This window comes from Sprattus sprattus, assembly GCF_963457725.1.
Source record: "Sprattus sprattus genome assembly, chromosome: 4".
Lineage (NCBI taxonomy): Eukaryota > Metazoa > Chordata > Actinopteri > Clupeiformes > Clupeidae > Sprattus > Sprattus sprattus.
The window spans coordinates 30960789-30983032 of NC_137923.1; the positions used below are offsets into that span (position 1 = coordinate 30960789).

Genomic DNA, 22244 nt, shown 5'->3' on the forward strand with positions numbered 1-22244 from the left:
TAAAGGTGCAATATGCAACAATTATGCTTCAGGATTAGGGTTAGGATAAGCAGTTTAACCTTAAAATAACAGCTTTAAAAAAATTGGGGCGCTACAATGACTTTTAATATGGAGAATTGCGTCCGTGCCAATGGCATAGCAGGGTCGATAGGCATATAACTGCATTCTGTAGTTTTGCCTGCCGCAGCCCGCCGACCTGACTTTGATTACCTTCTGCCGATCTAGTAAGTAGCTTATTTGCCGTCTTGCTTAGTCTTGTGTTGCACTTGATTGATGTTTGACTGTGTAAGGACAGTCGTTGAGTAACTAGTTTGTCATAATGTCAAAGTCAGCACATTTCAAGAGATTTCGTTAGTTTTAGCTGCTAGCATACCTTTAGCGAATAGCTATTAATCCTTAATGCGCCTTTAAGTACCTACATGGTTTTAAAAAAGCAAAAGGACAAATCTATTGGAATTTAGAGCTTAAGTGAAGGTCTAAAATTCTGCAAGAAATGAAATGCCACAAGGCTTTTGTAAATACCAACAGTGAAATATCAATGTTGGTTATTACCTAGGAGGCTGAAAATGTGGTCGAATTTAGTTTATATACACATCTTTATTATATCCATAATTCAACTTTGTGGCTTGATAATATTATTTTTTATTTCCAAGTGTTGAAGATATCCGTGTCTGGAAATTCTAGAGCAACTGTTAACTGTTGGTGTTGGGCTCTAAAATGTGGCCTCCATATCTGAAGGACAGGTATTTATGACAAAAATGTGGAGAAAAAACGGAAGGGGTCATGAGGGACATTTTTCAGATTTTAGGTGATTTGGCAGAATCACCCATTTCAATTTGCACATACCACAATTTCCTGTTATATATTTATCTTTTTAAAGGTCATAAAATAAAAATTGACATTGCTTTTACATTTGAAGGAATGTTTAATGTCTGCTTGCTGCAGGGGTTGTGTTAACTACCTCTACTACCATGTTAATAACAGTAAATGTATGCATCCAAGATTTACCCTGCACATCCGACGTAAACAGATTGACCACGCTAAAATCTAAACTAGGGGGGAGAGAAGGGACTAGAGTAACACTTTGTAATTTAATGTGATTCATAAAGAGATCTTAAGAGACAGGAAGTTAATATTTTGTGACAAAAAGAACTGTCAAATAAGGTTGCAAGTCCCTTGATCTTCATGAGAGGCAGCCTAGACTAGTATGACTACTCTGAAACAAGGCACAACCTAATGTTTACCTCATTGACGTTTACTCACAAACATACATTCTTTGACTCAGAAGCCTCTGGACACAAGGACCGTGACATCATACATTAGGTACTCGAATATCTCCAGTGACTCATTCATGTCACAGAAGCCATTTCCCTGAATAATTCTTCTGTTTACCTTGAAAGGAGAGGTTGAGGCATTATGGCTGAATACATACACACACTCACACGCGCACGCACACACACACACACACACACACACACACACACACACACACACACACACACACACACACACACACACACACACACACACACACACATATATACGTATATGAATACATGCACACATACGTATATATATGAATACATGCACAGTACATACTCTGACTGACCACTGATGGTGTGTCCTGAAGTAAATATTATTATTGAATCATTTTGCGATGCTTATAGGGGTTTTCTTTTTTTCATTTTGAGATGATAGGGCATTTCATTTTTTGGTAATTTTGAGGTGAAGAAAACTCTTTCATGGGACTCAAAAAGGTATCAACACCGAGACATGTCAGCACTGCCCAATCCAATCTCATTGTTAACACTGCCACCTAGTGACTTCTAAATGACGAGATGGTGTGAAGTACCTGTAGACATTGTGGTCCCACGAAATCTGTCGTCAGCGTTGGGACCAACAGGCTACTTGATGTCGAATGACAAGGCAGGGAATACGTAGCCCAGGGGAAAACAGGTTAAGTCAACAATACTAACACCTAAAGGAAGTTCTTGCTGCTCTGTGGTGTACGGTTAAACGTACAGCATCATGATTCACGATTGAGACTGCACGGTGTAAACAGGAGGAGGCGGGTTTGTTATGTTGTGTGCTCTGCCTATAGGGTGCCTCTTCGTCCGCCTCATCATGACAGCTCTCCTGACATTGGTTACATAATCCGTCAGTCCTGTCACGCTGTGTAGCGTTACATTGTAATTAGTGCGGCTGCGTTAAAGGAAGATTAATCTGTCATTGGTGTAAATGGCTCTAGGTTGAAGTCCTGATGTAGCCACCCGAATCGAAGAAAATACGATTCTAGCAACAGGCCATTCATTCAAGATAGAGGAACACCGAATAGTCAGGTGATGGTACGAAATATCCTCTGCAAAAAGCAGATCGGATAAGCCACTTGGTAAACCTGCCTGTTGTTTCGTCGCCCAACACTGCAGAGGAGAATCGGAACGGGTCAAGAGGACAGAGGCAACGGTAAGGCTATTTTCTTTCAGGCCTGGCATCTTCAATATATGACGAAGGTGACACAGCTTTCTAGAGAGGTGTGACATGGCCGCATCATCCTATATCCGAATAAATTCATGTGTAGAACAATTCGTTTTTTTCCCTCTTACATATTAAACTAGACTAAGCCATATTGCTTAGAGTGTATTATGCGTTGCCATGTCCAAGCGCATTATAAGCTATGTAACTCCAAAGCTCCCGATGTCCTTGAAAATATTGTAATGTCGCGGTGGCGAGCAACTGCGCAATATTCTCTGCATCTGTCCTCAGCTATATCAACCCTCGGCTTGGGGCAATGTGCGCCTAGATGACTACACACCAACAACCTCGATAGCCTGGACCAAGATAACACAGCATCCTTTATTTCTGCCCACGCACCTCGCGTTATCACACGACCAGCACGATGGGTAACCAAGGGATGGAGGACATGATCCCGCTGGTCAATAAACTCCAAGATGCCTTCAGTACCATCGGCCAGGCTTGCAATCTTGACCTTCCACAAATTGCCGTGGTCGGAGGCCAGAGCGCCGGAAAGAGCTCCGTACTGGAAAACTTCGTTGGAAAGTAAGGGCCAATTAAGCATTCTGATTACGCATGATTTCCAGTGTATGACAGCGAGGTGACTGGTGTAGGTTGGTAATCCGAAGGCTAGCAGAGCCACTTGCGTGAGGATCTGCCCTCGGGCCCTTTCAATTAATCCAATAGAAAACGGTCTTCTCTGAACTGTCTCCTTGCTAAGTCGCGGCAAGCAGACTGTTCTGTTCAGAGTTCCTTACAACATCTTATTTTTAACCTGCTACTTCACTACATGGATATACCAAGGGAGTCAGTATGTGGGTTACACCACCCTCGTCGCGCTATCAACTTAATCAACTTCATTAGCAGGGCTGTCAGGAGAGTTTCTGATGGCGCTACGGACAGACAAAGCTCAATGGAAAGACTGCTGCACAAAATGCATGATAGGCTACCTATTCTTAGACATAATTCTTGAACGAGCAAATGAAACAAACCTAAACGTCCAATGGCACCGTGTTCTCTCAACGATTTTCTGCTTTGACCTTACTATGAAGAAAATTATGCAGTTGACTGTTAAATTGCATTGCAGAGTGCCATTTTAATGCCCCTTCCATTAGCTTGTCACACAGACAATGTGTTTATAATACGATGTTTACGTTAAACTGCAAGTAAGACCACAGAAGTAAATTACTCGGTGTGGGCTTAATATTGTTATCAGCCTTACGACCCGGCTTAGAGACGTTTTAGCAGGCCCGGGTCGCCCTAAGCTCTAGTTAGTCACTGTTTCCCTTGGTAGTCCGCAGGCTCGCCATGGCATTTCTCATTCTGCTTACCTGTGCATGATTCTGCTTGCAGACGAATAGAGGCAATGTGATCAATACGGTTTGCTGATCGAATGAGATACTCATGGACACCTTTGCCCCCATAAGCACTATTGTCTGCTAGTTAGGGAGTGTGAATAAATAAACAAGTGTCAATGGTAATCACCCTTTTACATTAAAGAAAAACAAATGTGTAAACTAAGGAGGTAGAATGTTGATAATGTTGGATAATTCTGTCCTGAGCCTCATTTTCTGATTAGATGAATAACTTAGATTAATTATGCCCAGACTTCATGATCCTGTAAAGTATTAGATGAAGACCAAATATGAACATCTGCCTGTGTCTTATATAGTTTAGTACTCACATCTAGCGTGTGACCGTGAAATATACTGTAAGCTCTTCTCTAACTTATTGTTTTCATCAATTACCCCAGGGATTTCCTGCCTCGTGGCTCTGGGATTGTCACTCGCCGACCCCTAGTCCTGCAGCTCATCAGTGCCCCTACAGGTACACACACACTGGGCCTACAGATACACACACACTGGGCCTACAGGTACACACACACTGGGCCAAGGGCAGTTCTATCAAAGTGTATCAAATAGTAATTGAATGGTCGTCCCAGCCCAACACGTTGCAAAGTATATGGGGGGAAACAAATATTTGGACATGGACATCCTGGTTCAAAGGTACTGCCACAGTTTTTACCTTTGTAATAGCCATGCACACAAACTCTCTGTTTATTGCTCTCTCTCTCTCTCTCTCTCTCTCTCTCTCTCTCTCTCTCTTTCTCACACACACACACACACACACACACACACACACACACACACACACACACACACTGATAAAATGACCTGTATCATATTACTGAACACATCCTCTGATTTCTCTTTTTGTGCAGAGTTTGCTGAATTTCTCCACGCCAAAGGAAAAAAGTTCACCGATTTTGATGAGGTGCGTCAGGAAATCGAGGCTGAGACCGATCGAGTCACCGGAGCCAACAGGGGCATCTCACCCGTCCCCATCAACCTGCGGGTGTACTCCCCTCATGGTGAGCCCCTCTCCCCTTTCCCTTCTCAGCTTCACTTCTCATTGGCATGCAATGCAAAGCAAGATAGTATCATTGCGATGATGTGATAGTCACTACAGATGACGAGTATGTGCTCTGACTGCTATGCCATCGAGGCTGGCTCTTTGGCGTTGCGGTCAGAGTGGGGGTGCCCTGTAACCCCGGGTTTTAATCCGGGTGGGTGGGGTGACTACGCTCTCTCTTCGCTACAATAATGCTAAATTGACCAAAACCGCTAACGCTAATGTCTCTCTCTCTTTCTTCCCCAGTGCTTAACCTGACTCTGATCGACTTGCCCGGCATCACCAAGGTTCCGGTGGGGGACCAGCCCGCGGACATCGAGGCACAGATCAGGGACATGATCATGCAGTTCATCTGCAGGGACAGCTGCCTCATCCTGGCTGTCACACCTGCCAACAGCGACCTTGCCAACTCAGACGCCCTCAAACTGGCCAAAGACGTGGACCCACAGGGTGAGGGGCCAACTTCCTCCACCGGGGGAAAAAGAAACCATACTTAGCCAAAGGCCTATACTACATTTCTAGATATGTTGGTCATTATTATTATGAATACATACTTAGCCAAAGGCCTATACTACAGTTCTAGATATGTTGGTCATTATTATCATGAATACATACTTAGCCAAAGGCCTATACTACAGTTCTAGATATGTTGGTCTAAACCAAAAGCCTATACTACAGTTCTAGATATGTTGGTCATTATTCTAATACCAAAGATTGGTGGAAACTCATCTTTGATCAATCAGAAAACAGGCTTTCTTCTTGCAATGATGCGCATCAAGGGAAAGGAATACAGTGACCTTTTGATATGACCTGAGAGGAGAGGTGGTGTAAAGACACCTATGGCCTCACACCTCTCTTGCACACCCTTACATTCTAACCTAAGTCTAATTAAGAGGCAAAAAATATGAATTACTGTAATATGAGATTGACTGGATTATTGTCAATCATTATTAATTCTGGTCTTTAATCCTGATTTGCAACTCCTTCAGATAATACAGCCTATTGTAGCCATATGGTGGTGGATGTCTGGTAAATCTTTCCTTTGTCATTGAGGAATAGTGCTGTGTCTGTAAACTGCTTTAGTTTTGAGAAGCCAGATTGAGAAATACTCATTTTGCATTTTGTGTATAGCCAGATGTTGTGATTGGCGGCTATGTTGGACCCGCAGCACGCTGTGAATCATCACTTATTCTCACTGAATCTGCAGGTCTTCGCACCGTTGGCGTGATCACCAAACTGGATTTGATGGACGAGGGCACAGACGCCAGGGACGTGCTGGAGAACAAGCTGCTACCTCTGAGGAGAGGTGAGGCCTGCTCTCTCTTGTCCCCTGTCTCCTGAAGCTCCCTTTTAGTTTTCTTCGTTCGTTAAATCTGCAGGTGTGTTTGTTTTTCATTGAGATTGTTCTTGTGTTTTAATTGGGATGTTCACATGTCTCTGTCTGTGCGGTCCCTGTGCCCTTCTCACCATCCCCCAGGCTACATTGGAGTGGTCAACCGCAGTCAGAAGGACATTGACGGCAAGAAGGACATCAAAGCTGCCCTGGATGCTGAGAGGAAGTTCTTCCTGACCCACTCCTCATACAGACACATGGCCAACAGCATGGGCACCGCGTACCTGCAGAAAGCTCTCAATCAGGTAAAGCCAAAAGGAAGACCTCTTTAATGGCTGTTCTTCTATCTGGGTTAAGCCTTGACTGTGAATCAAATTAAGCTGTATAAATTAAAAAGTAAACAGCTACTGAATTGTACAAGTTCTCATGCAGCTTACAGTCCTGCTATGATTACTCTGCTATTATTTATGACCCATTATCCAATGGTACCTTAGCTGGTGATGCCAACAAGAGCTGTCTAAACTACAGGTATGAACACACTTTCCTCCTTTTTTTTAAATTTAGCAACTCACCAATCACATCCGAGACACGCTCCCAGCGTTCCGCAGTAAGCTGCAGACCCAGCTGCTGTCTCTGGATAAGGAGGCTGAAGAGTACCGCCACTTTCGCCCCGACGACCCCTCACGCAAGACCAAGGCCCTTCTGCAGTGAGTAATAATAATACAAATAATAATAATGAACTTTAACCCTAAACCTAACCCGACGACCCCTCACGCAAGACCAGGCCCTGCTGCAGTGAGTAATAATAATACAAATAATAATAATGAACTTTAACCCAAACCCTAACCTGACGACCCCTCACGCAAGACCAAGGCCCTCAGGTGCTCAGCCACGCTCTGCTTAAGCGGATAGGTTGAATCGATTGCTTGTGATTTTTTTGTTTTGCATGTATGTCTAGGTTTTTTTAAAAATGTTTAACTTGTATTAGAACAAGTACCTTGACAGTGAGTCTCACACAGAATGGCATACAATATTATATATAATTATAATAACAATATATATTACAAGTCTATACCAAATAAAAAAGAAAACACAAATGGCAAAACAGTTATCCCAATGCGTTCACATAGTTTCATAATCAATCCAGCTTGTCCAGTAAAATGTCAACAGAATGTTGATTTTAACAGATACATTGTAACAGGTGTCCATCTTGCTAAATAAATGTCCATTCGGAGTCGTAAACTTGCAGTTAAACTTTCCATACAATTCACAGCATGGAGCCTCTGGGCCCACTGGTCCACGGTAGGTGGGTGGGGCTTGAGCCAGTTTACTGTGATCATTTTGTGGGCAATTATCATCATAACTCTGATTCTGTACAGTGTGTTTTTCCCTAGCCCCATTGAAGGCATAGTTCCCAAATTTACCCAGATTTACATTTAGCTTTTGTCCAAAGAGACGTACAAGGGATGGTAAAAAAGACATAGTGTAAAAAAAATCCTATTTTATGTAAAAAATAGAAAAGAAGTGCAGGAATGTAACTGCTGTAAGTGCAAACTAAGTGCAAGTTAGGTGCTCTCTGAAGAGTTGGGGTTTCAAGAGCTTCTTAAATGTAGAGAGGCACGCCCCAGATCATACCAATACTGTTGTTATTTGTTGTAAAAGTCTCTTTGCCAGCTTGGTTGTGCTCTCCCTGCTTACCTCTTGAATGGTCAATGATCTTAAATGACAACCAAGACTCAATGTCCACCAATAGCCACTAAAAATGCTCACTGGGACCATCTTTTGTGGCTTTGCAGGATGGTGCAGCAGTTCTCTGTGGACTTTGACAAACGCATCGAGGGCTCAGGGGACCAGGTGGACACTGTGGAGTTGTCTGGTGGAGCCAAGATCAATCGCATATTCCATGAGCGCTTCCCCTTCGAGCTGGTCAAGGTGGGTAGTGTCTGCCTGGGGCAGAGTACAAGTGCTCAGCCATTGATTTGACTAGTTCCATTGCTGTCTATCGTCATTTGTTCCATTTGCCAATAGCTGACATTTTGTGTCTGTTTCTGGTCTTTAGATGGAAAGTGATGACAAAGACATGCGTCGTGAGATCAGCTACGCCATTAAGAACATTCACGGAATCAGGTGTGTGTGTTATTGACATTAAAGGATCAGGTGTGTGTGTTATTGGCATTGAAGGAGAATATTGGCTGATTAATCAGGTGTTATTGGCATTGAGGGAGAGTATTAAATGATGTATCAGGTGTGTGTGTTATTGACATTGAAGGATCAGGTGTGTGTGTGTTATTGGCATTAAAGGAGAGGATTGGCTAGTGTATCAGGTGTGTGTGTGTTATTGGCATTGAGGGAGAGCATTGGCTAATGCAAAGATTTCTTGGTTTCAAGGTGTACTTTTTCCTAGTTCTTTTTACAATTGTTTCTTTGCCTTTTTCCTGTTCCCCACTCCAATCTTTCTCTCTCTCTCTCTCTCTCTCTCTCTCTCTCTCTCTCTCTCTCTCTCTCTCTCTCTGACTGTTAATCTCCCATTCTAGGACAGGATTGTTTACTCCAGACATGGCCTTTGAGGCCATTGTGAAGAAGCAGATTGTGAAACTAAAGGAGCCTTGCATTAAGTGCATTGACCTGGTCATCCAAGAGCTCATTAACACTGTGCGCCAGTGCAGCAATAGGGTAACTATGTCTTCCGGTCTACTACTGCTCTGGTATGAGGGATAATCTGATATAAATGTTCCATACATTCAGTATTTATGTAATATCTGTCATTCGTGAGGTTAAGAATTGATTATGAATTACATATTCGAATTTAGGTGAAAATTATGGTTTTGTTTGTAAAACTGAATGCTTACTTAAATGATTTGTGACTAATGTACATTTTGGTACCCTATCATATTTTCTGTTACCTTCTTACGAAAAAAAATGAATATAAATATATATTTAAAAAAAAAATGGATTCTTGAGGCATGCTGCGGTTCATGTAAATAACATTCCCAGTGGGGTCACATCTGTGTGCCTCCTCTCCCTCTCAGTTGGACACGTTCCCAAGGCTTAGGGAGGAGACGGAGAGGATCGTCACGACACATATCCGTGACAGAGAGAACCAAGCCAAGGAGCAGGTAGGACACAGCACACAAACACACACACACACACACACACACACACACACACACACACACACACACACACACACACACACACACACACACACACACACACACACACACACACACACACACACACACACAAGCACACACACACACACACACGCACACACACACACACACACACACACACACACACACACACACACACACACACACACACACACACACACACACACACAATTCCACAATCCGCAGACCTCAGTCATTTGCAAGGTACACAATAGTCAGACGTTCTGTCAATACATTTCATACATTCAGTGAAGAGAATAATCTCTCTACCTGACTTTCTTTCAGGTTTTGCTGCTTATTGATATTCAGCTTGCTTACATCAATACAAATCACGAGGATTTCATCGGGTTTGCCAAGTAGGTGTCATTTCAGCGTTTCCTGTCAAATGTCTAAAATGCTGGACTCTAACTAATTACATGTATGTACATCTTTGATAATGTTATAAACATGGATAAAGTAGTGCCGTTTTGATAACCATTATACATATGACACAAATTGGAACCGCAGTGTGTTACTAATTGGCATTGATTTTGGGTTAACAGAAACTTAAAAAGCCTGGCTGTCTCTGGGTGACCAGTCAGAGAATCACACTGTTCTTCTTCTCTGCTCCCCCTCTTTCTCTCAAAGAGTAACACTGTTCCTCTTCTCGTTTGCCCTCCCTCCTTCTCTCAGTGCCCAACAGCGGAGTAACCAGGCTGCAGGCAAACAGAGCCAGGCAGGAAACCAGGTAAACGTCTGTGGATGCTAGTTTAGCAGGAAGCACATGTGTCCTGTATTGGTTGAATGCATACAAGGTTTAGAATAAAGAGACTCTTAAAAGTTGGCTGAATCGACAAATCTGGGGATGGTTATATGAGCAAGGATCAGTTGAGGATTTGCTTTCGTACGGATTAAGAGCGTGATTGGGAGTTCAAAATCTGCTCCCGGCGCCAACTCCACCCTGCATTTCACATGGGACCTTATTCTCAATGTCTGAACTACATACTCATCAGCAGTGATGATTGTGGTCATCATGTATTGTATATGCTGTTATTGTGGCATATAATTAATACCACATGTAGCCATCTGTTATTATTTGACTGTGTTCACCATGAAGACTTTATTTCTTTGAGGCATGTTTGATACATTTTGAATTTCCATCTCCTCCTTTTGTTTCCTTTGGCTTTAACTCATCTTCTCCAGTTTGATTTGCAGTCTGTTCTCATTGAGATGGTGGAGGGTTTTTTATATTTAGATTTTTATCGTATGTTTTTGGCGTTGGCTGTGACCAGCATGTGTTCAGACATATTTTTAAACATCCCTCTGTGTGTCACCACGCTGCCTGCCCGCCCGCCCGCATGCATGCCATCCACAACCTCTGAACAGCTTTTCCTCTCCACCAGGCCAGCGCGGGCAACCAGGTAAGGACGTCCAAGGCCTCTTGTCCCACAATGTTGGAGAATGTGTGAATACGCCCTCTAGTGGTGCATTTAGGATGCTGCGTAGTTATCCCTGTGATAGGGGACCCATCTCCTAACAGCATCATCGTGCCGTGCCCTTGTGTGTATTTGATTCATGAAACAATAGAGGTGCTTTTAGGAATTTGGTCCCTTGTCCCCTGGGGTTATGGGCATGTTCAGGCACATCATTGAAAGTGTCTTTGCTAAAACAGTCCAAAACAGTTTTGGTTTTGTGCATAGTGTAGTGCATCACTATTAAAATGATTACTATTAATCCCATTGTTTGGGATAAGGCTTAGATGTAGTGGAAATGTCCCACGAGGTCTGCACTTCTGAAAGGTCATGATAACATTATAATAATAATAATTAATTTTATTTTTAACGCACTTTGAAACATTCTATCATGTTCATTCTCTATGTTAAATTCTATGCAGCATCCTAGTCTACAGTAGAGTTCCTCTCTCCCTTGCACACCCAGATGTGCAGCTGTTGGGTCATGCACCAGTTGACCCGCTGGTGCCCCCGCCACCACTAATGCCCACTGTGCTGTCTGTGAATGTTAGCCAGCTGATACCGCCAGCTGTTTTAATGCCCTCGTTCTCAACCCCTCCCCTCCTCTCCCCTCCTCTCCCCTCCCTCTGTTCTCCTGATTTTAGGCCACTTCTCCGCCTGCCTCTGGCATCATTGTAAGAGTCTGAATGACTGCCTCCTTTTAGAGACACTAAAGAGGTTCCTCTCCATTAGAAAACACATGATGTCTTCTTTTTGAAATGCAAATGGTTTTCACTTCAAACATGCACCTTGGAGGGAACCTCTAGTGCACCCTAGCACATACCACGAGGGCTTTTAACATTCACCTCACAGTCACAGGGAACCTTTAGTGCACCCTAGCACCTACCACCAGGGCTTTAAACATGCACCTCACAGTCACAGGGAACCTTTAGTGCACCCTAGCACCTACCACCAGGGCTTTAAACATGCACCTCACAGGGAACCTCAGTCTAGTGCACCCTAGCACTTACCACCAGGGCTTTAAACATGCACCTGACAGGGAACCTCTAGTGCACCCTAGCACCTACCACCAGGGCTTTAAACATGCACCTGACAGGGAACCTCTAGTGCACCCTAGCACCTACCACCAGGGCTTTTAACATTCACCTCACAGGGGACCTCTCGTGCACCCTACTACCACCAGGGCTTTGAGAGGGTGCAGACGAGCCACTGAACACGTTTCTAACGGTCATGACTCACGACACACACCGATGCCACTCATCCCTGCAAACTTTATGTTTTAGTTTTGATTGGTGAACCTCACCTTTGCACAAAGACTTTAGTATCACATGCTTTATATATGAAGAATGAAGTCAAACACACCGTTTTCTTTTTTTGTTTGGTTTATTTTACACTGACTAACCTGCATTGTGTGGAATTGCAAGCTTCGAACCAAGAGTGTGTGTGTGATGCCTGTGGGGATGTGCACCCATGGCTCAGGCCCCAGACACTGACACATTCGACCCTTGAACTTTGACCTCTCACCATTACCCCCCCCTCCACAGGTCATTCGGAAGGGCTGGCTGACTATCAACAACATCAGCATCATCAAGGGCGGTGCCAAGGAGTACTGGTTCGTGCTGACAGCGGAGTGCCTCGCCTGGTTCAAGGATGACGAGGTGAGAGGCTGTAGGCCACGGGCAGTCAGAGGGACTCAGTGTGGCTGTGCTGGAATAGACCTTCTAGATTGATCTGGGCATCTGTTACCAAATGTCAAATTGAGTGTTTGCGTAAGTGAGAGAGAGAGAGAGAGAGAGAGTAAGTGTGTGTGTGTGTATGTGTTTGTGCGAATGAGGGTATTTGACAGAAAGAGAGACAGACAGACAGACAAAGAAACTATGAGAGTGTGTGTGTGACTGTGTGTGACTGTGTGTGACTGTGTGTATGTGTGTATGTGTATGTGTGTGTGTGTGTGTGTGTGTGTGTGTGTGTGACTGTGTGTGTGTGTGTGTGTGTGTGTGTGTGTGTGTGTGTGTGTGTGTGTGTATGTGTGTGTGTGTGTGTGTGTGTGTGTGTGTGTGTGTGTGTGTGTGTGTGTGTGTGTTTGGCTGGCTCTCCTCCTCGGTGGGCAGCTGTAGTCTTGGTGTGTGCCTGGTGTGCTGCTGTGTATCTGCCTGTCTGTGCCTGCTGTACAGGCTCCAGGATATTCTGCACAGCAAGTGTAGACAGGCAGACACACAACACCTCCTCTAGTCCGCCAGCGTCAGGGCACCTCCATTCCTCTAGTCCACCGGCCTCAGGGCTCATCCACTCTTCTAGTCTGCCAGCCTCAGGGCTCCTCTACTCCTCTAGTCCGCCCACGTCAGGGCACATCCGCTCCTCTAGTCCGCCAGCCTCAGGGCTCATGGCCACAAGGGCAGTCCTGATCAGAGAGGAACTCTCATTCAAAAGGCATGGATGGGATCCAAAGCTCTGTAAACCCATTATTAGTTCAGCATACACAGTGGATGGCAGTGTAATCCAGTTGTGACACGATGGAATTGACCACTATATAGTGCATGTCTTCCCTTTCATTAAGGGTTTAATCTTGTACATGTGCGCCCTCATACACTCACGCACAGAGACACACACACACACACACACACACGTACGTACAATCATGGTAACGTTAAGTTTCGATACGTGTGATCAAAGAGGAGCAGCTGAGGTTAGGTGGGTGCTGTGAGCTTCAGGGTGTTTGGTTGAGATGATGGCAGATAGCGCAGCACAACTGGCACAGGGCTGTAAGGCTCTCTTTCTTTCCACTCCCCACACTGCCTTTTACTTTAATTAAGTCCTACACATGTTCTCCCTCTCTATCTCTCTCCCTCTGACTCTTTCTCTCTCTCTCTCTCTCTCTCTCCCTCTCCCTCTCCCTCTCTCTCTTGCTTTATCTCACTCTCTCTCCCACCCCTCTCTCTCTCTGACTCTTTCTCTCTCTCCCTTTTCCTCTCCCTCTCTCTCTCTCTCTCTCTCACACCCCTCTCTCTCTCTCTGACTCAACAAATCAACAGACACACACACACACACACACACACACACACACACACACACACACACACACACACACACACACACACACACACACACACACACACACACACACACACACACTTCAACACCCACACCCACACCCACACCCACAACCACACCCACACCCAAACGCACACACACACACACACACACACACACGCATACGCATATGCATGGGACGGCATCAAAAAGAGGTACAGTCTAAGACAAAACAGTGATATGAAGGGCTGTTTTGTTTCAAAATATCAAGCAATTATGCCGTTATTATGCAATGACTAGAAGACACACGTAGGATGTAGAGTAGTGTCCATGCTCTCTCTCTTCTCATCTGACTCCCCTTAGCCTTTTGTTACACTTTCTCCTTCACTCCTCCACAAAGATTAAAACACATCCACCCACACCTGTACACACTACACACACACACGACACACACACACACACACACACACACACACACACACACACACACACACACAAACACACACACACACTTAAACACACACTTAAACACACACTTAATCCTTATCCTCGTAATATATACTTATATTCACTTATGCAAACACACAAACACACACACACATACAGACTAAAAGCCATACCCATGCAAATATATACACAGGCATGCTTGCAGGCATGAATACACAAAATACTCAGTTATAGACTCACTGAAGTTTTTTGGCGGTCAGGTCTGGCCAAATTGTGAGTTTTCTGACAAAACACGAGCAGCCAATGAGATGTGGAGAAGAGAATTCTATACAACTCAGCCACCCCCACTTTCCCAAAGAGGCACACAGCAGCAACACCCTTTTCTCTCTCTCTCTCGCTCTCGCTCTCTCTCTCTCTCTCTCTCTCTCTCTCTCTCTCTCTCTCTTTCTTTCTCTCTCTCTCTCTCTCTCCCTCTGTCTTTCCCTCTCTCGCTCTCTTTGTCTGCCTCTTTCCTCTATCTTTCTCTCTCTCTGTCTTTCCCTCTCTCTCTCTCTCTCTCTCTCTCTCTTTCTGCCTCTTTCTTCTCTCTTTCTCTCTCTCTCTCTCTGCCTCTGCCTCTTTACTCCTCTCTCTCTCTCTTTCTCTCTCTCTCTTTCTCCAGCCCAGCCTCTGTCCTCTGATTAACCACCAAAGATCACATCAGATCAGATCAACATTACGACCTCTCACCCTTACATCTGAAATGCATCGCCTTGTGACTATACAGATGTCGAATTAATCAGTTATAGTTATACAATCTGTTAATTATTCCAGTGGTTCTGTTGTGTTTGACGTGGACCCCCCCCCCCACACCCCGCCCTGTACATGACAGTATATCATTTGTTGTGTGGGCATGCTGTTGCTTGGTCTAATAGAAGTGCAGTCACTGTTACCACCACAAAGCACGAGACTTAACAGACTTAGCTACTTACCTCCCCATAAATAACCCCAGGACCCCAAATAGCTCCCTCACTGTCAGCCCCGTGGCTCAGGCACTCGCTGACCTAGTAATCCCCCCACGACTACACCCATAAATCTGCATTATTATTAGCGCTGGAGACTTAAATTGCTGTAACTGGCTTTTTCCTTCAGCAAAAAAATTATGATTAATTTTAAACAAACATTAGTGCTTCATGTGTCATAAGGAATATCCGCTGAGATCAAAGAGTCTTTATACCTCTATGGTGATGACTGATTAGGTTGATTCTGATCAATATTTTGTATCATTTTATGTACAAAAGCAACATTTTACAGATAACTATCTACAAGAATAAGATTACACTATGAAATGTAATTTTATTACTATGAAATTGTCCACTGTTACGCAGCCTTGCTTGCTAACTCTGGTAAACCTCATACAAAGAGCATTGGGCATTTGTCCAAATAATCTTACTAAAGAAAGAATTTGATATTGATGCAAAAAGTCTCAGGCAAATAAGCCGATAAATATGCAGACTGTCTGAGAAATGAGTTACAGGAAATGATTAGCTGTGCCACTATGAAATAATTAAAAATGTATTTGGGGTATTTTGGGAACTAATATAATATTCATGTATTTCAGTTATTGTGAAAATTATTAAAAGATTTATTTTTAGAAGCAAATATTTCTTAAATTCCTCAGGACCACATATTAAATTGGTAATCGTCTCCAGTTTGGGTGTGTGGATCTGTTGTGTGTGTGTGTGTGTGTGTGTATGTTTTGTATTGCCTCTATGTAACTATACCAACTTAAATGAGGTTAAAGCTAAACCCAAATATACGTAACTGCACAAAATCTGCAGGCATTCTTCTCCACCCTTCAACATACAACATTTCCTTTCTGACACCTGATAGCTATTGGGCACTATGGTGTGTGTGTATGTCTGCGTGTTTGTGTGTGTGTGTGTGTAGGTGCGTGTTTGTATGACACACACACACACATATATATAGCTATACGCTGCCTGCAGTGTTTATTTGCGGTTTGCGGTTGCTATTCAGCCATAGTGGCCTCACTGGCCTTATCTCAGTCTCGGGATTACCATTAGATGATGTTTATTTCTGCCTCAACACACTTCCACTGGAGCCTCGCTCGGTCAGCTCAAACTCCCAGGGGTCTGAGCGATGGATGAGAGAGCGCCATAGTTAACCAAACACAATTCTTGTGTGTGTTCTGGACGTCTCGAGGACTCGTCAGCGAGAACGAGCGAGCAAGAGCGTGAGACAGAGGAGATGACAAAGGCGAGATGAAAGCAGGCCTCCCAGCCTCCTAGCCTCGCAGCCTCCATTTCACCCGGAGTCGGATCGACGTTCTCCTTCGCCCAGTCTAACCAATGTGCAGACTACTGTACACCAACATATCCATGAACAGGTAGTCTGAACACTGGGTAGACGGAACGCGATTACAAACAGGTACCGTGTGGGGGGTGTGGGTCTATTTCCAGAGAGAAGAAAGCACTTCAGAACTTCTCGGCACCCCCAAGACCCCCCCCCCCCCCCTCTTGCTCGCTCGCTTTCGACTTCAGTGAGGGCGAAAGTATTCCAATTTTTTTTTCTCTCGGGAGGAAATCTGTCCCCTATCCAGGTCTTGTCCTTTGTGTACTCTCCCATTTGCTTGTTAGTTTGTTTTGCCTTTTTTTTTTTTTTTTTTAACGGACTTGCTCCCGCTGCTGTCCCCCTGTCACCGTACAGGCCAAGTGGAATATCCAGCCTTGACGTGGCACATTCACTCCGACGACCCAGGGAATCTGGGCGTGCTTTCAAGGAAGGGATAGCACAAAAAAGAGGCAGAGAGAAGAGGGGGAGAGAGAGAGAGCGAGAGAGAGTGGGTGGTGAGGGAGGGACCCTCGCAACCATATTTGGGTTCTGGTTGCTAACGCCAACCATCAAACGCAGTCCTCTCTTTTCTCAACCATCCCTTCTTTTTTTTTGCCTCCTTTCTAGTCTTTCCTGGTCAGTTCTTGTGGTGTCTTTCTTCTCTCTGCCCTCCTGTGTTCATCCCGCTTTACCTTCTCTTCCTGGCTCTCCCTCTTCACTTTTAGCACTCCTTCTCTCTCTCCTTTTACCCCTTCTCTTTCCCTCTCCCGCTCTCTCACTCCGCCTCCTCATCGACTCTCCTCCTTGCTTTCCTTCCCTTGTGCTGCTAAGCGTTACCAGATGTTGAGACTTAACGCCAGGCTGTCATTTAATCTCTCCCTCTCTCTCTCTCTCTCTCTCTCTCTTTCTCTCTCTCTCTCTCTTTCTCCCCACTAAAAACTCCGAACAGGAAGTGGGCCCCTCTGGAATGGAGGGGAAAGTATTTAAGAAAGAAAGAAAAGCGAGAGAAAGAGCGATTGCGTGATGGAGAAAGAGAAGGAAAGATCTATAAGCTATAGATCAGTAAGATATTGATCAATTACATATTGATCCTAAAGGGGACAGCATATTGTGCAAGGCACACATAGTCCAGACCGTCATCATGTCCACTAAGTGTTCCTCCCCTGTCTTCCCTACAGCTGGGCCAGTGAGCCTCATCATGCATTAATACAGTGCCGACAGGGTTGCCTTTGTGTTTGTGTTGTTCACATATCCCAGTTGTGTATTTTCTTACCTCTTAACCACTGCAAGGCCTTCAAATGTGTCTTGAGACTGGAACTCCCCCCATGTGGCAGAGGGAGGAGGGGAAACAACTGAGATAAATTTGCGTGTGTGTGTGTGTGTGTGTGTGTGTGTGTGTGTGTGTGTGTGTGTGTGTGTGTGTGTGTGTGTGTGAGAGGGAGGAGGAGGAGGGGAAACAACTGTTTCTCAATCGCAGCGTCTGGTAATGGCTTCCACATGTGGGTGCTCTCCCTCGCTTCCCGCTGTGCGTCGCGGCTCCGTCCTCCCTCCCCCTCTTTTGGTTGATGTTCTGCACCCCATTTCATGATTGCTCTCTTTCTGCATTTCTTTCCTGTCTCACTCGTTTTATTTATTCCATTCTGTCTGTCTGTCGTCATCCCCCCCCCCCCCCCCCATCCTCTCAAATTTTTCAGTGAAGTTTCTGAGGATACCATCTAGTGGTGGAAAATGTGTGCGTGAACACCACCATTGTGGTTTAGCCGTTTTGAATCTTGGATTTTGCACATGAAAAAGGCTGTTGCTCGCTACTCTGCTACTGTCCTCCTGTGTTCTTTATGTACATCATTGAAAAACGAATCGAGGTTTGATATTGGTGGCCATAGTCTTGGCCTTTCTGTGGTTGTAATCCCCAAACTAATGAACCCGTACTGTTGTAAAGTTCTGCTGCCCTGTCTGCCCTGTCTGACCCTGTCTGCCTGCCTGCTTTAAACCCTTTCTGCCTGCCTGCTTTAAACCCTGTCTGTCTGCCTGCTTAATTGATTAGGAGAAAGAGAAGAAGTACATGCTGCCCCTGGACAACCTGAAGGTCCGTGACGTGGAGAAGAGCTTCATGTCCAGCAAGCACATATTCTCCATCTTCAACACTGAGCAGAGGTCAGTCTGCCTCCCGGGGTCAGGACACGCGCTCTTTGTCCAGGGAGACCTTTGTGCTGTGTTTATTTGGACGGGTGGCGGCTGTGAAAGGAAGAATTAGGTGAAGCCTAACGTTGCCTCACGGCCTCTGCCCTTGGCCCTAAATTACACTCGAGCCTCCCAAGAGTGGAGATGAGGACGTTTTGTCGGAAACAAAAGTGGCACCATGTTTTCACTGCAGCATTGTGCTGAGCCAGATGTTTTCACTCACAGACCCTGCCTCCCCCTCTAGAGTTAATTCTAATCAACAGATGGTTTGGTACAGAAAACTGGAGAGGGTCTCCACCACTCTTGGTGCCAGGGAATTTCCCCCCTCTGCCGAACAGTCCTGATTTTAGGCTTGCAATGGAATTCATCTTGAGACATTTGATACAGTTGAAGGTTTGACGTGAAATTTTACCGTGTCATGACATACTTTGATTGTTTGCCTCTAAGTGCATGTTGGTTTTGTGTCCTTAGGAACGTGTACAAGGACAATCGCACCCTGGAGCTGGCCTGCGACACCCAGGAGGAGGTGGACAGCTGGAAGTCTTCTCTCCTGCGTGCCGGGGTGTACCCAGACAAAAATACTGTGGTGAGCATCTACCTGTCCTATAAAAAAGTGAAAAGTGAAAGTCCTCTCTATGGCAGAGGTGGTGTAGACACACACACTCTGAAATCCACCTCTGCATTTAACCAAGCCAGGGAAGTGACACACACACAGTGAAGTGAGGTTACACACTAAACCGGAGCAGTGAGCTGTCTTTGGCGGCGCCCGGGGAGCAGTGATTGGGGTTAGGTGCCTTGCTCAAGGGCACTTCAGCCGTGGATGTGGGCATGGGATGTGGGCATGGTATGTGGGCATGGTCTACCACTTCCCCCGCCCACATTTTTCCTACTGGTCGGGGATCGAACCGGCCACCCTATGGTTTCCGGCCTGAAACCCTAACCAGTAGGCCACGGCTGCCCCTATATACTGTAGACCGCCCGTGTGTGAAGACACCGCACACTGATGATTGGCCCTTCATGTTTGTGTCCATGTGTGAAGACACCACATACTGATGATTGGCCCTTCATGTTTGTGTCCATGTGTGAAGACACCACACACTGATGATTGGCCCTTCATGTTTGTGTCCATGTGTGAAGAGGACACCACACACTGATGATTGGCCCTTCATGTTTGTGTCCATGTGTGAAGACACCACACACTGATGACTGGCCCTTCATGTTTGTGTCCATGTGTGAAGACACCACACACTGATGATTGGCCCTTCATGTTTGTGTCCATGTGTGAAGAGGACACCACACACTGATGATTGGCCCATTCATGTTTGTGTTCTCCTAGATCGAGGGTGGTGAGGGGGGCGGCTCCGGTCCTGCTGAGAACTTCTCCATGGACCCACAGCTCGAGAGGAAGGTGGAGACCATCCGTAATCTGGTGGACTCCTACATGGCCATTGTCAACAAGTGCATTCGGGACCTCATGCCCAAGAGCATAATGCATCTGATGATAACCAACGTAAGTTTGCATCCCATGCAGGTGGTCATCCTCACATGATGAGAGATTGCAGTGGATGTGAGGTCACTTTGTGCATTTGGGCATATGCACCCTTGTCAATTTCCTTCATAGCTAGAACCTCACAGCTTTTGTGTGACTTTGGAATAAATATTACTCGCGGTCTCTCATTTCCAAATTCAAAATATTTGTAACGCTTATTCCAGACTTAAGCATGTTCAAAACTACAGGACAGAGAGATAAATAAAATAAATAAATATAATATATTTACAGACTACAGGAAGAGGAATGAAGGGCTCAATATAACATCAGTCAGTTAATTAAAATGACTGATGTCAAAGATTGTGAAAAGCATTATAACGTAAAAATGAACAGAGATTAAAACAAGAAAGAAAATGAAAAAAGTGAAAGGAAAAAGAAAGAGACAGAGAACTGGATAAAGGCACAAGAAACTTTTAGTGAAGATCTCCCCATTTTTTCTCCGTCCGACTGAAGGTGAAAGACTTCATCAACGCAGACCTGCTGGCTCAGCTGTACTCAGCCGGGGACCAGAACGCGCTGATGGACGAGTCCCCTGAGCTGGCCCAGAGGAGGGAAGAAGTGCTGCGCACCCACCATGCCCTCAAAGAGGCCCTGGCCATCATCGGAGACATCTCCACCACCACCATCACTACTCCAATGCCCCCTCCAGTGGACAGCTCCTGGCAGGGAGCAGGGGGATCTCGCAGGTACCCTGGGGGGACACGTTTGGCATTGTTTCATTGTTGTGGTACAGTTGGTGTGAAGTAAATTAGCTAGTTACCAGTGTGCAAGAATAAACTTGAATTAATATCTTTGGGTTTCGCAGAAGTTGAGCAGTTTTTGAGAAAATGCATGTTTGTTCAGGTATATAGTGTTAATTATAGAGTACAATAGGTTCAATCTCTCCTCTTCCGCCTTTCTTCTTGCGCCTCAGGTCCCCTCCAGGCAGTCCCACTGGGTCCAGGCGGATGTCGTCTGGACAGAGGCCCGCTCCTGGCCGGGGGGCCCCTCCGCCTCCCTCCCGCCCAGGCCCCCAGGCTCTGGGGCCCCTGAACAACAGCGCAGACTCCCCTCAGGTCCCCAGCCGCCCCAACCGGGCTCCTCCCAGCATTCCCAGGTGAGTCAGGCCACAGGTATGCCCCTCACATTGACCCTAAATGCCTCATGACAAAGGACATGAAACAGGGACTTGGAGTTGACTACTACAGATCAGTTTGTTGGAATCACACTTAATCTCACTTAAACTTCCCCTGCCCAGCTTCTTCTCTCTATCTCATCTCCTTCTCTCTTCCTCTATCTGTCTGTACCGTCTCTCTGTTTACCAGTAACTGTAATGCAGTCTGTTCAACCTTTGTGGGGCGGTTTGCCAATATGCTTTCCATACCTTTAAACAATTAACTTCCTTTAACCAACTGTGCTGTATTGATCTTTTGCAACTAACATTCACTAAATGTGTCTCTTTCTCTCTCTTTCTTCTCTTCACAATACCATGGCCTGTCATTATGTCAACTTATCCTTCCCACCCCCTTCCACTTCCATTCCCATATCTATCCTTCCACTTCTAATCCCATTTCTATCCTTCCATTCCCATATTTATCCTTCCACTTCCATTCCCATTCACATATATATCCTTCCACTCCTTTTCCCATATCTATCCTTCCATTCCCATTCCCATATCTATCATTCCATTCCCATTCCCATATCTATCCTGCAGTCGGCGCCCCCCTCCCTCCCCAACCAGGCAGGCCCCATGAAAGGCGACCGCTTCTGTGTGGATGAAGCACTCACTCCCCCCCCACCTTCCCACCCTCCTAACATCTGACTGGCACCTTGATGGTACCACCACC

General features: G+C 45.3%; 1 protein-coding gene across 2 annotated transcripts; it reads left to right on the plus strand.

The window, feature by feature from the left end:
- Positions 1-2896: 2896 nt before the first annotated feature.
- dnm3b (dynamin 3b) lies at positions 2897-22151 on the plus strand (the record flags this gene model as incomplete). 2 transcript variants are annotated; one of them, XM_080837076.1, is made up of 20 exons in its annotated part: positions 2897-3057; positions 4265-4338; positions 4733-4882; positions 5170-5373; positions 6131-6229; positions 6401-6561; positions 6821-6963; positions 8053-8188; positions 8316-8383; positions 8791-8929; positions 9286-9372; positions 9715-9785; positions 10102-10156; positions 12425-12538; positions 18733-18842; positions 19341-19455; positions 20206-20379; positions 20872-21104; positions 21332-21514; positions 22112-22151. In XM_080837076.1, the coding sequence occupies 20 exons, from the start codon at positions 2897-2899 to the stop codon at positions 22149-22151; spliced, it is 2517 nt and encodes an 838-aa protein (XP_080693202.1). The 2 variants fall into 2 exon arrangements, with proteins under 2 accessions (XP_080693202.1, XP_080693203.1); XM_080837077.1 differs by having other exon boundaries at positions 19341-19452.
- Between the last annotated feature and the right edge of the window lie 93 nt (positions 22152-22244).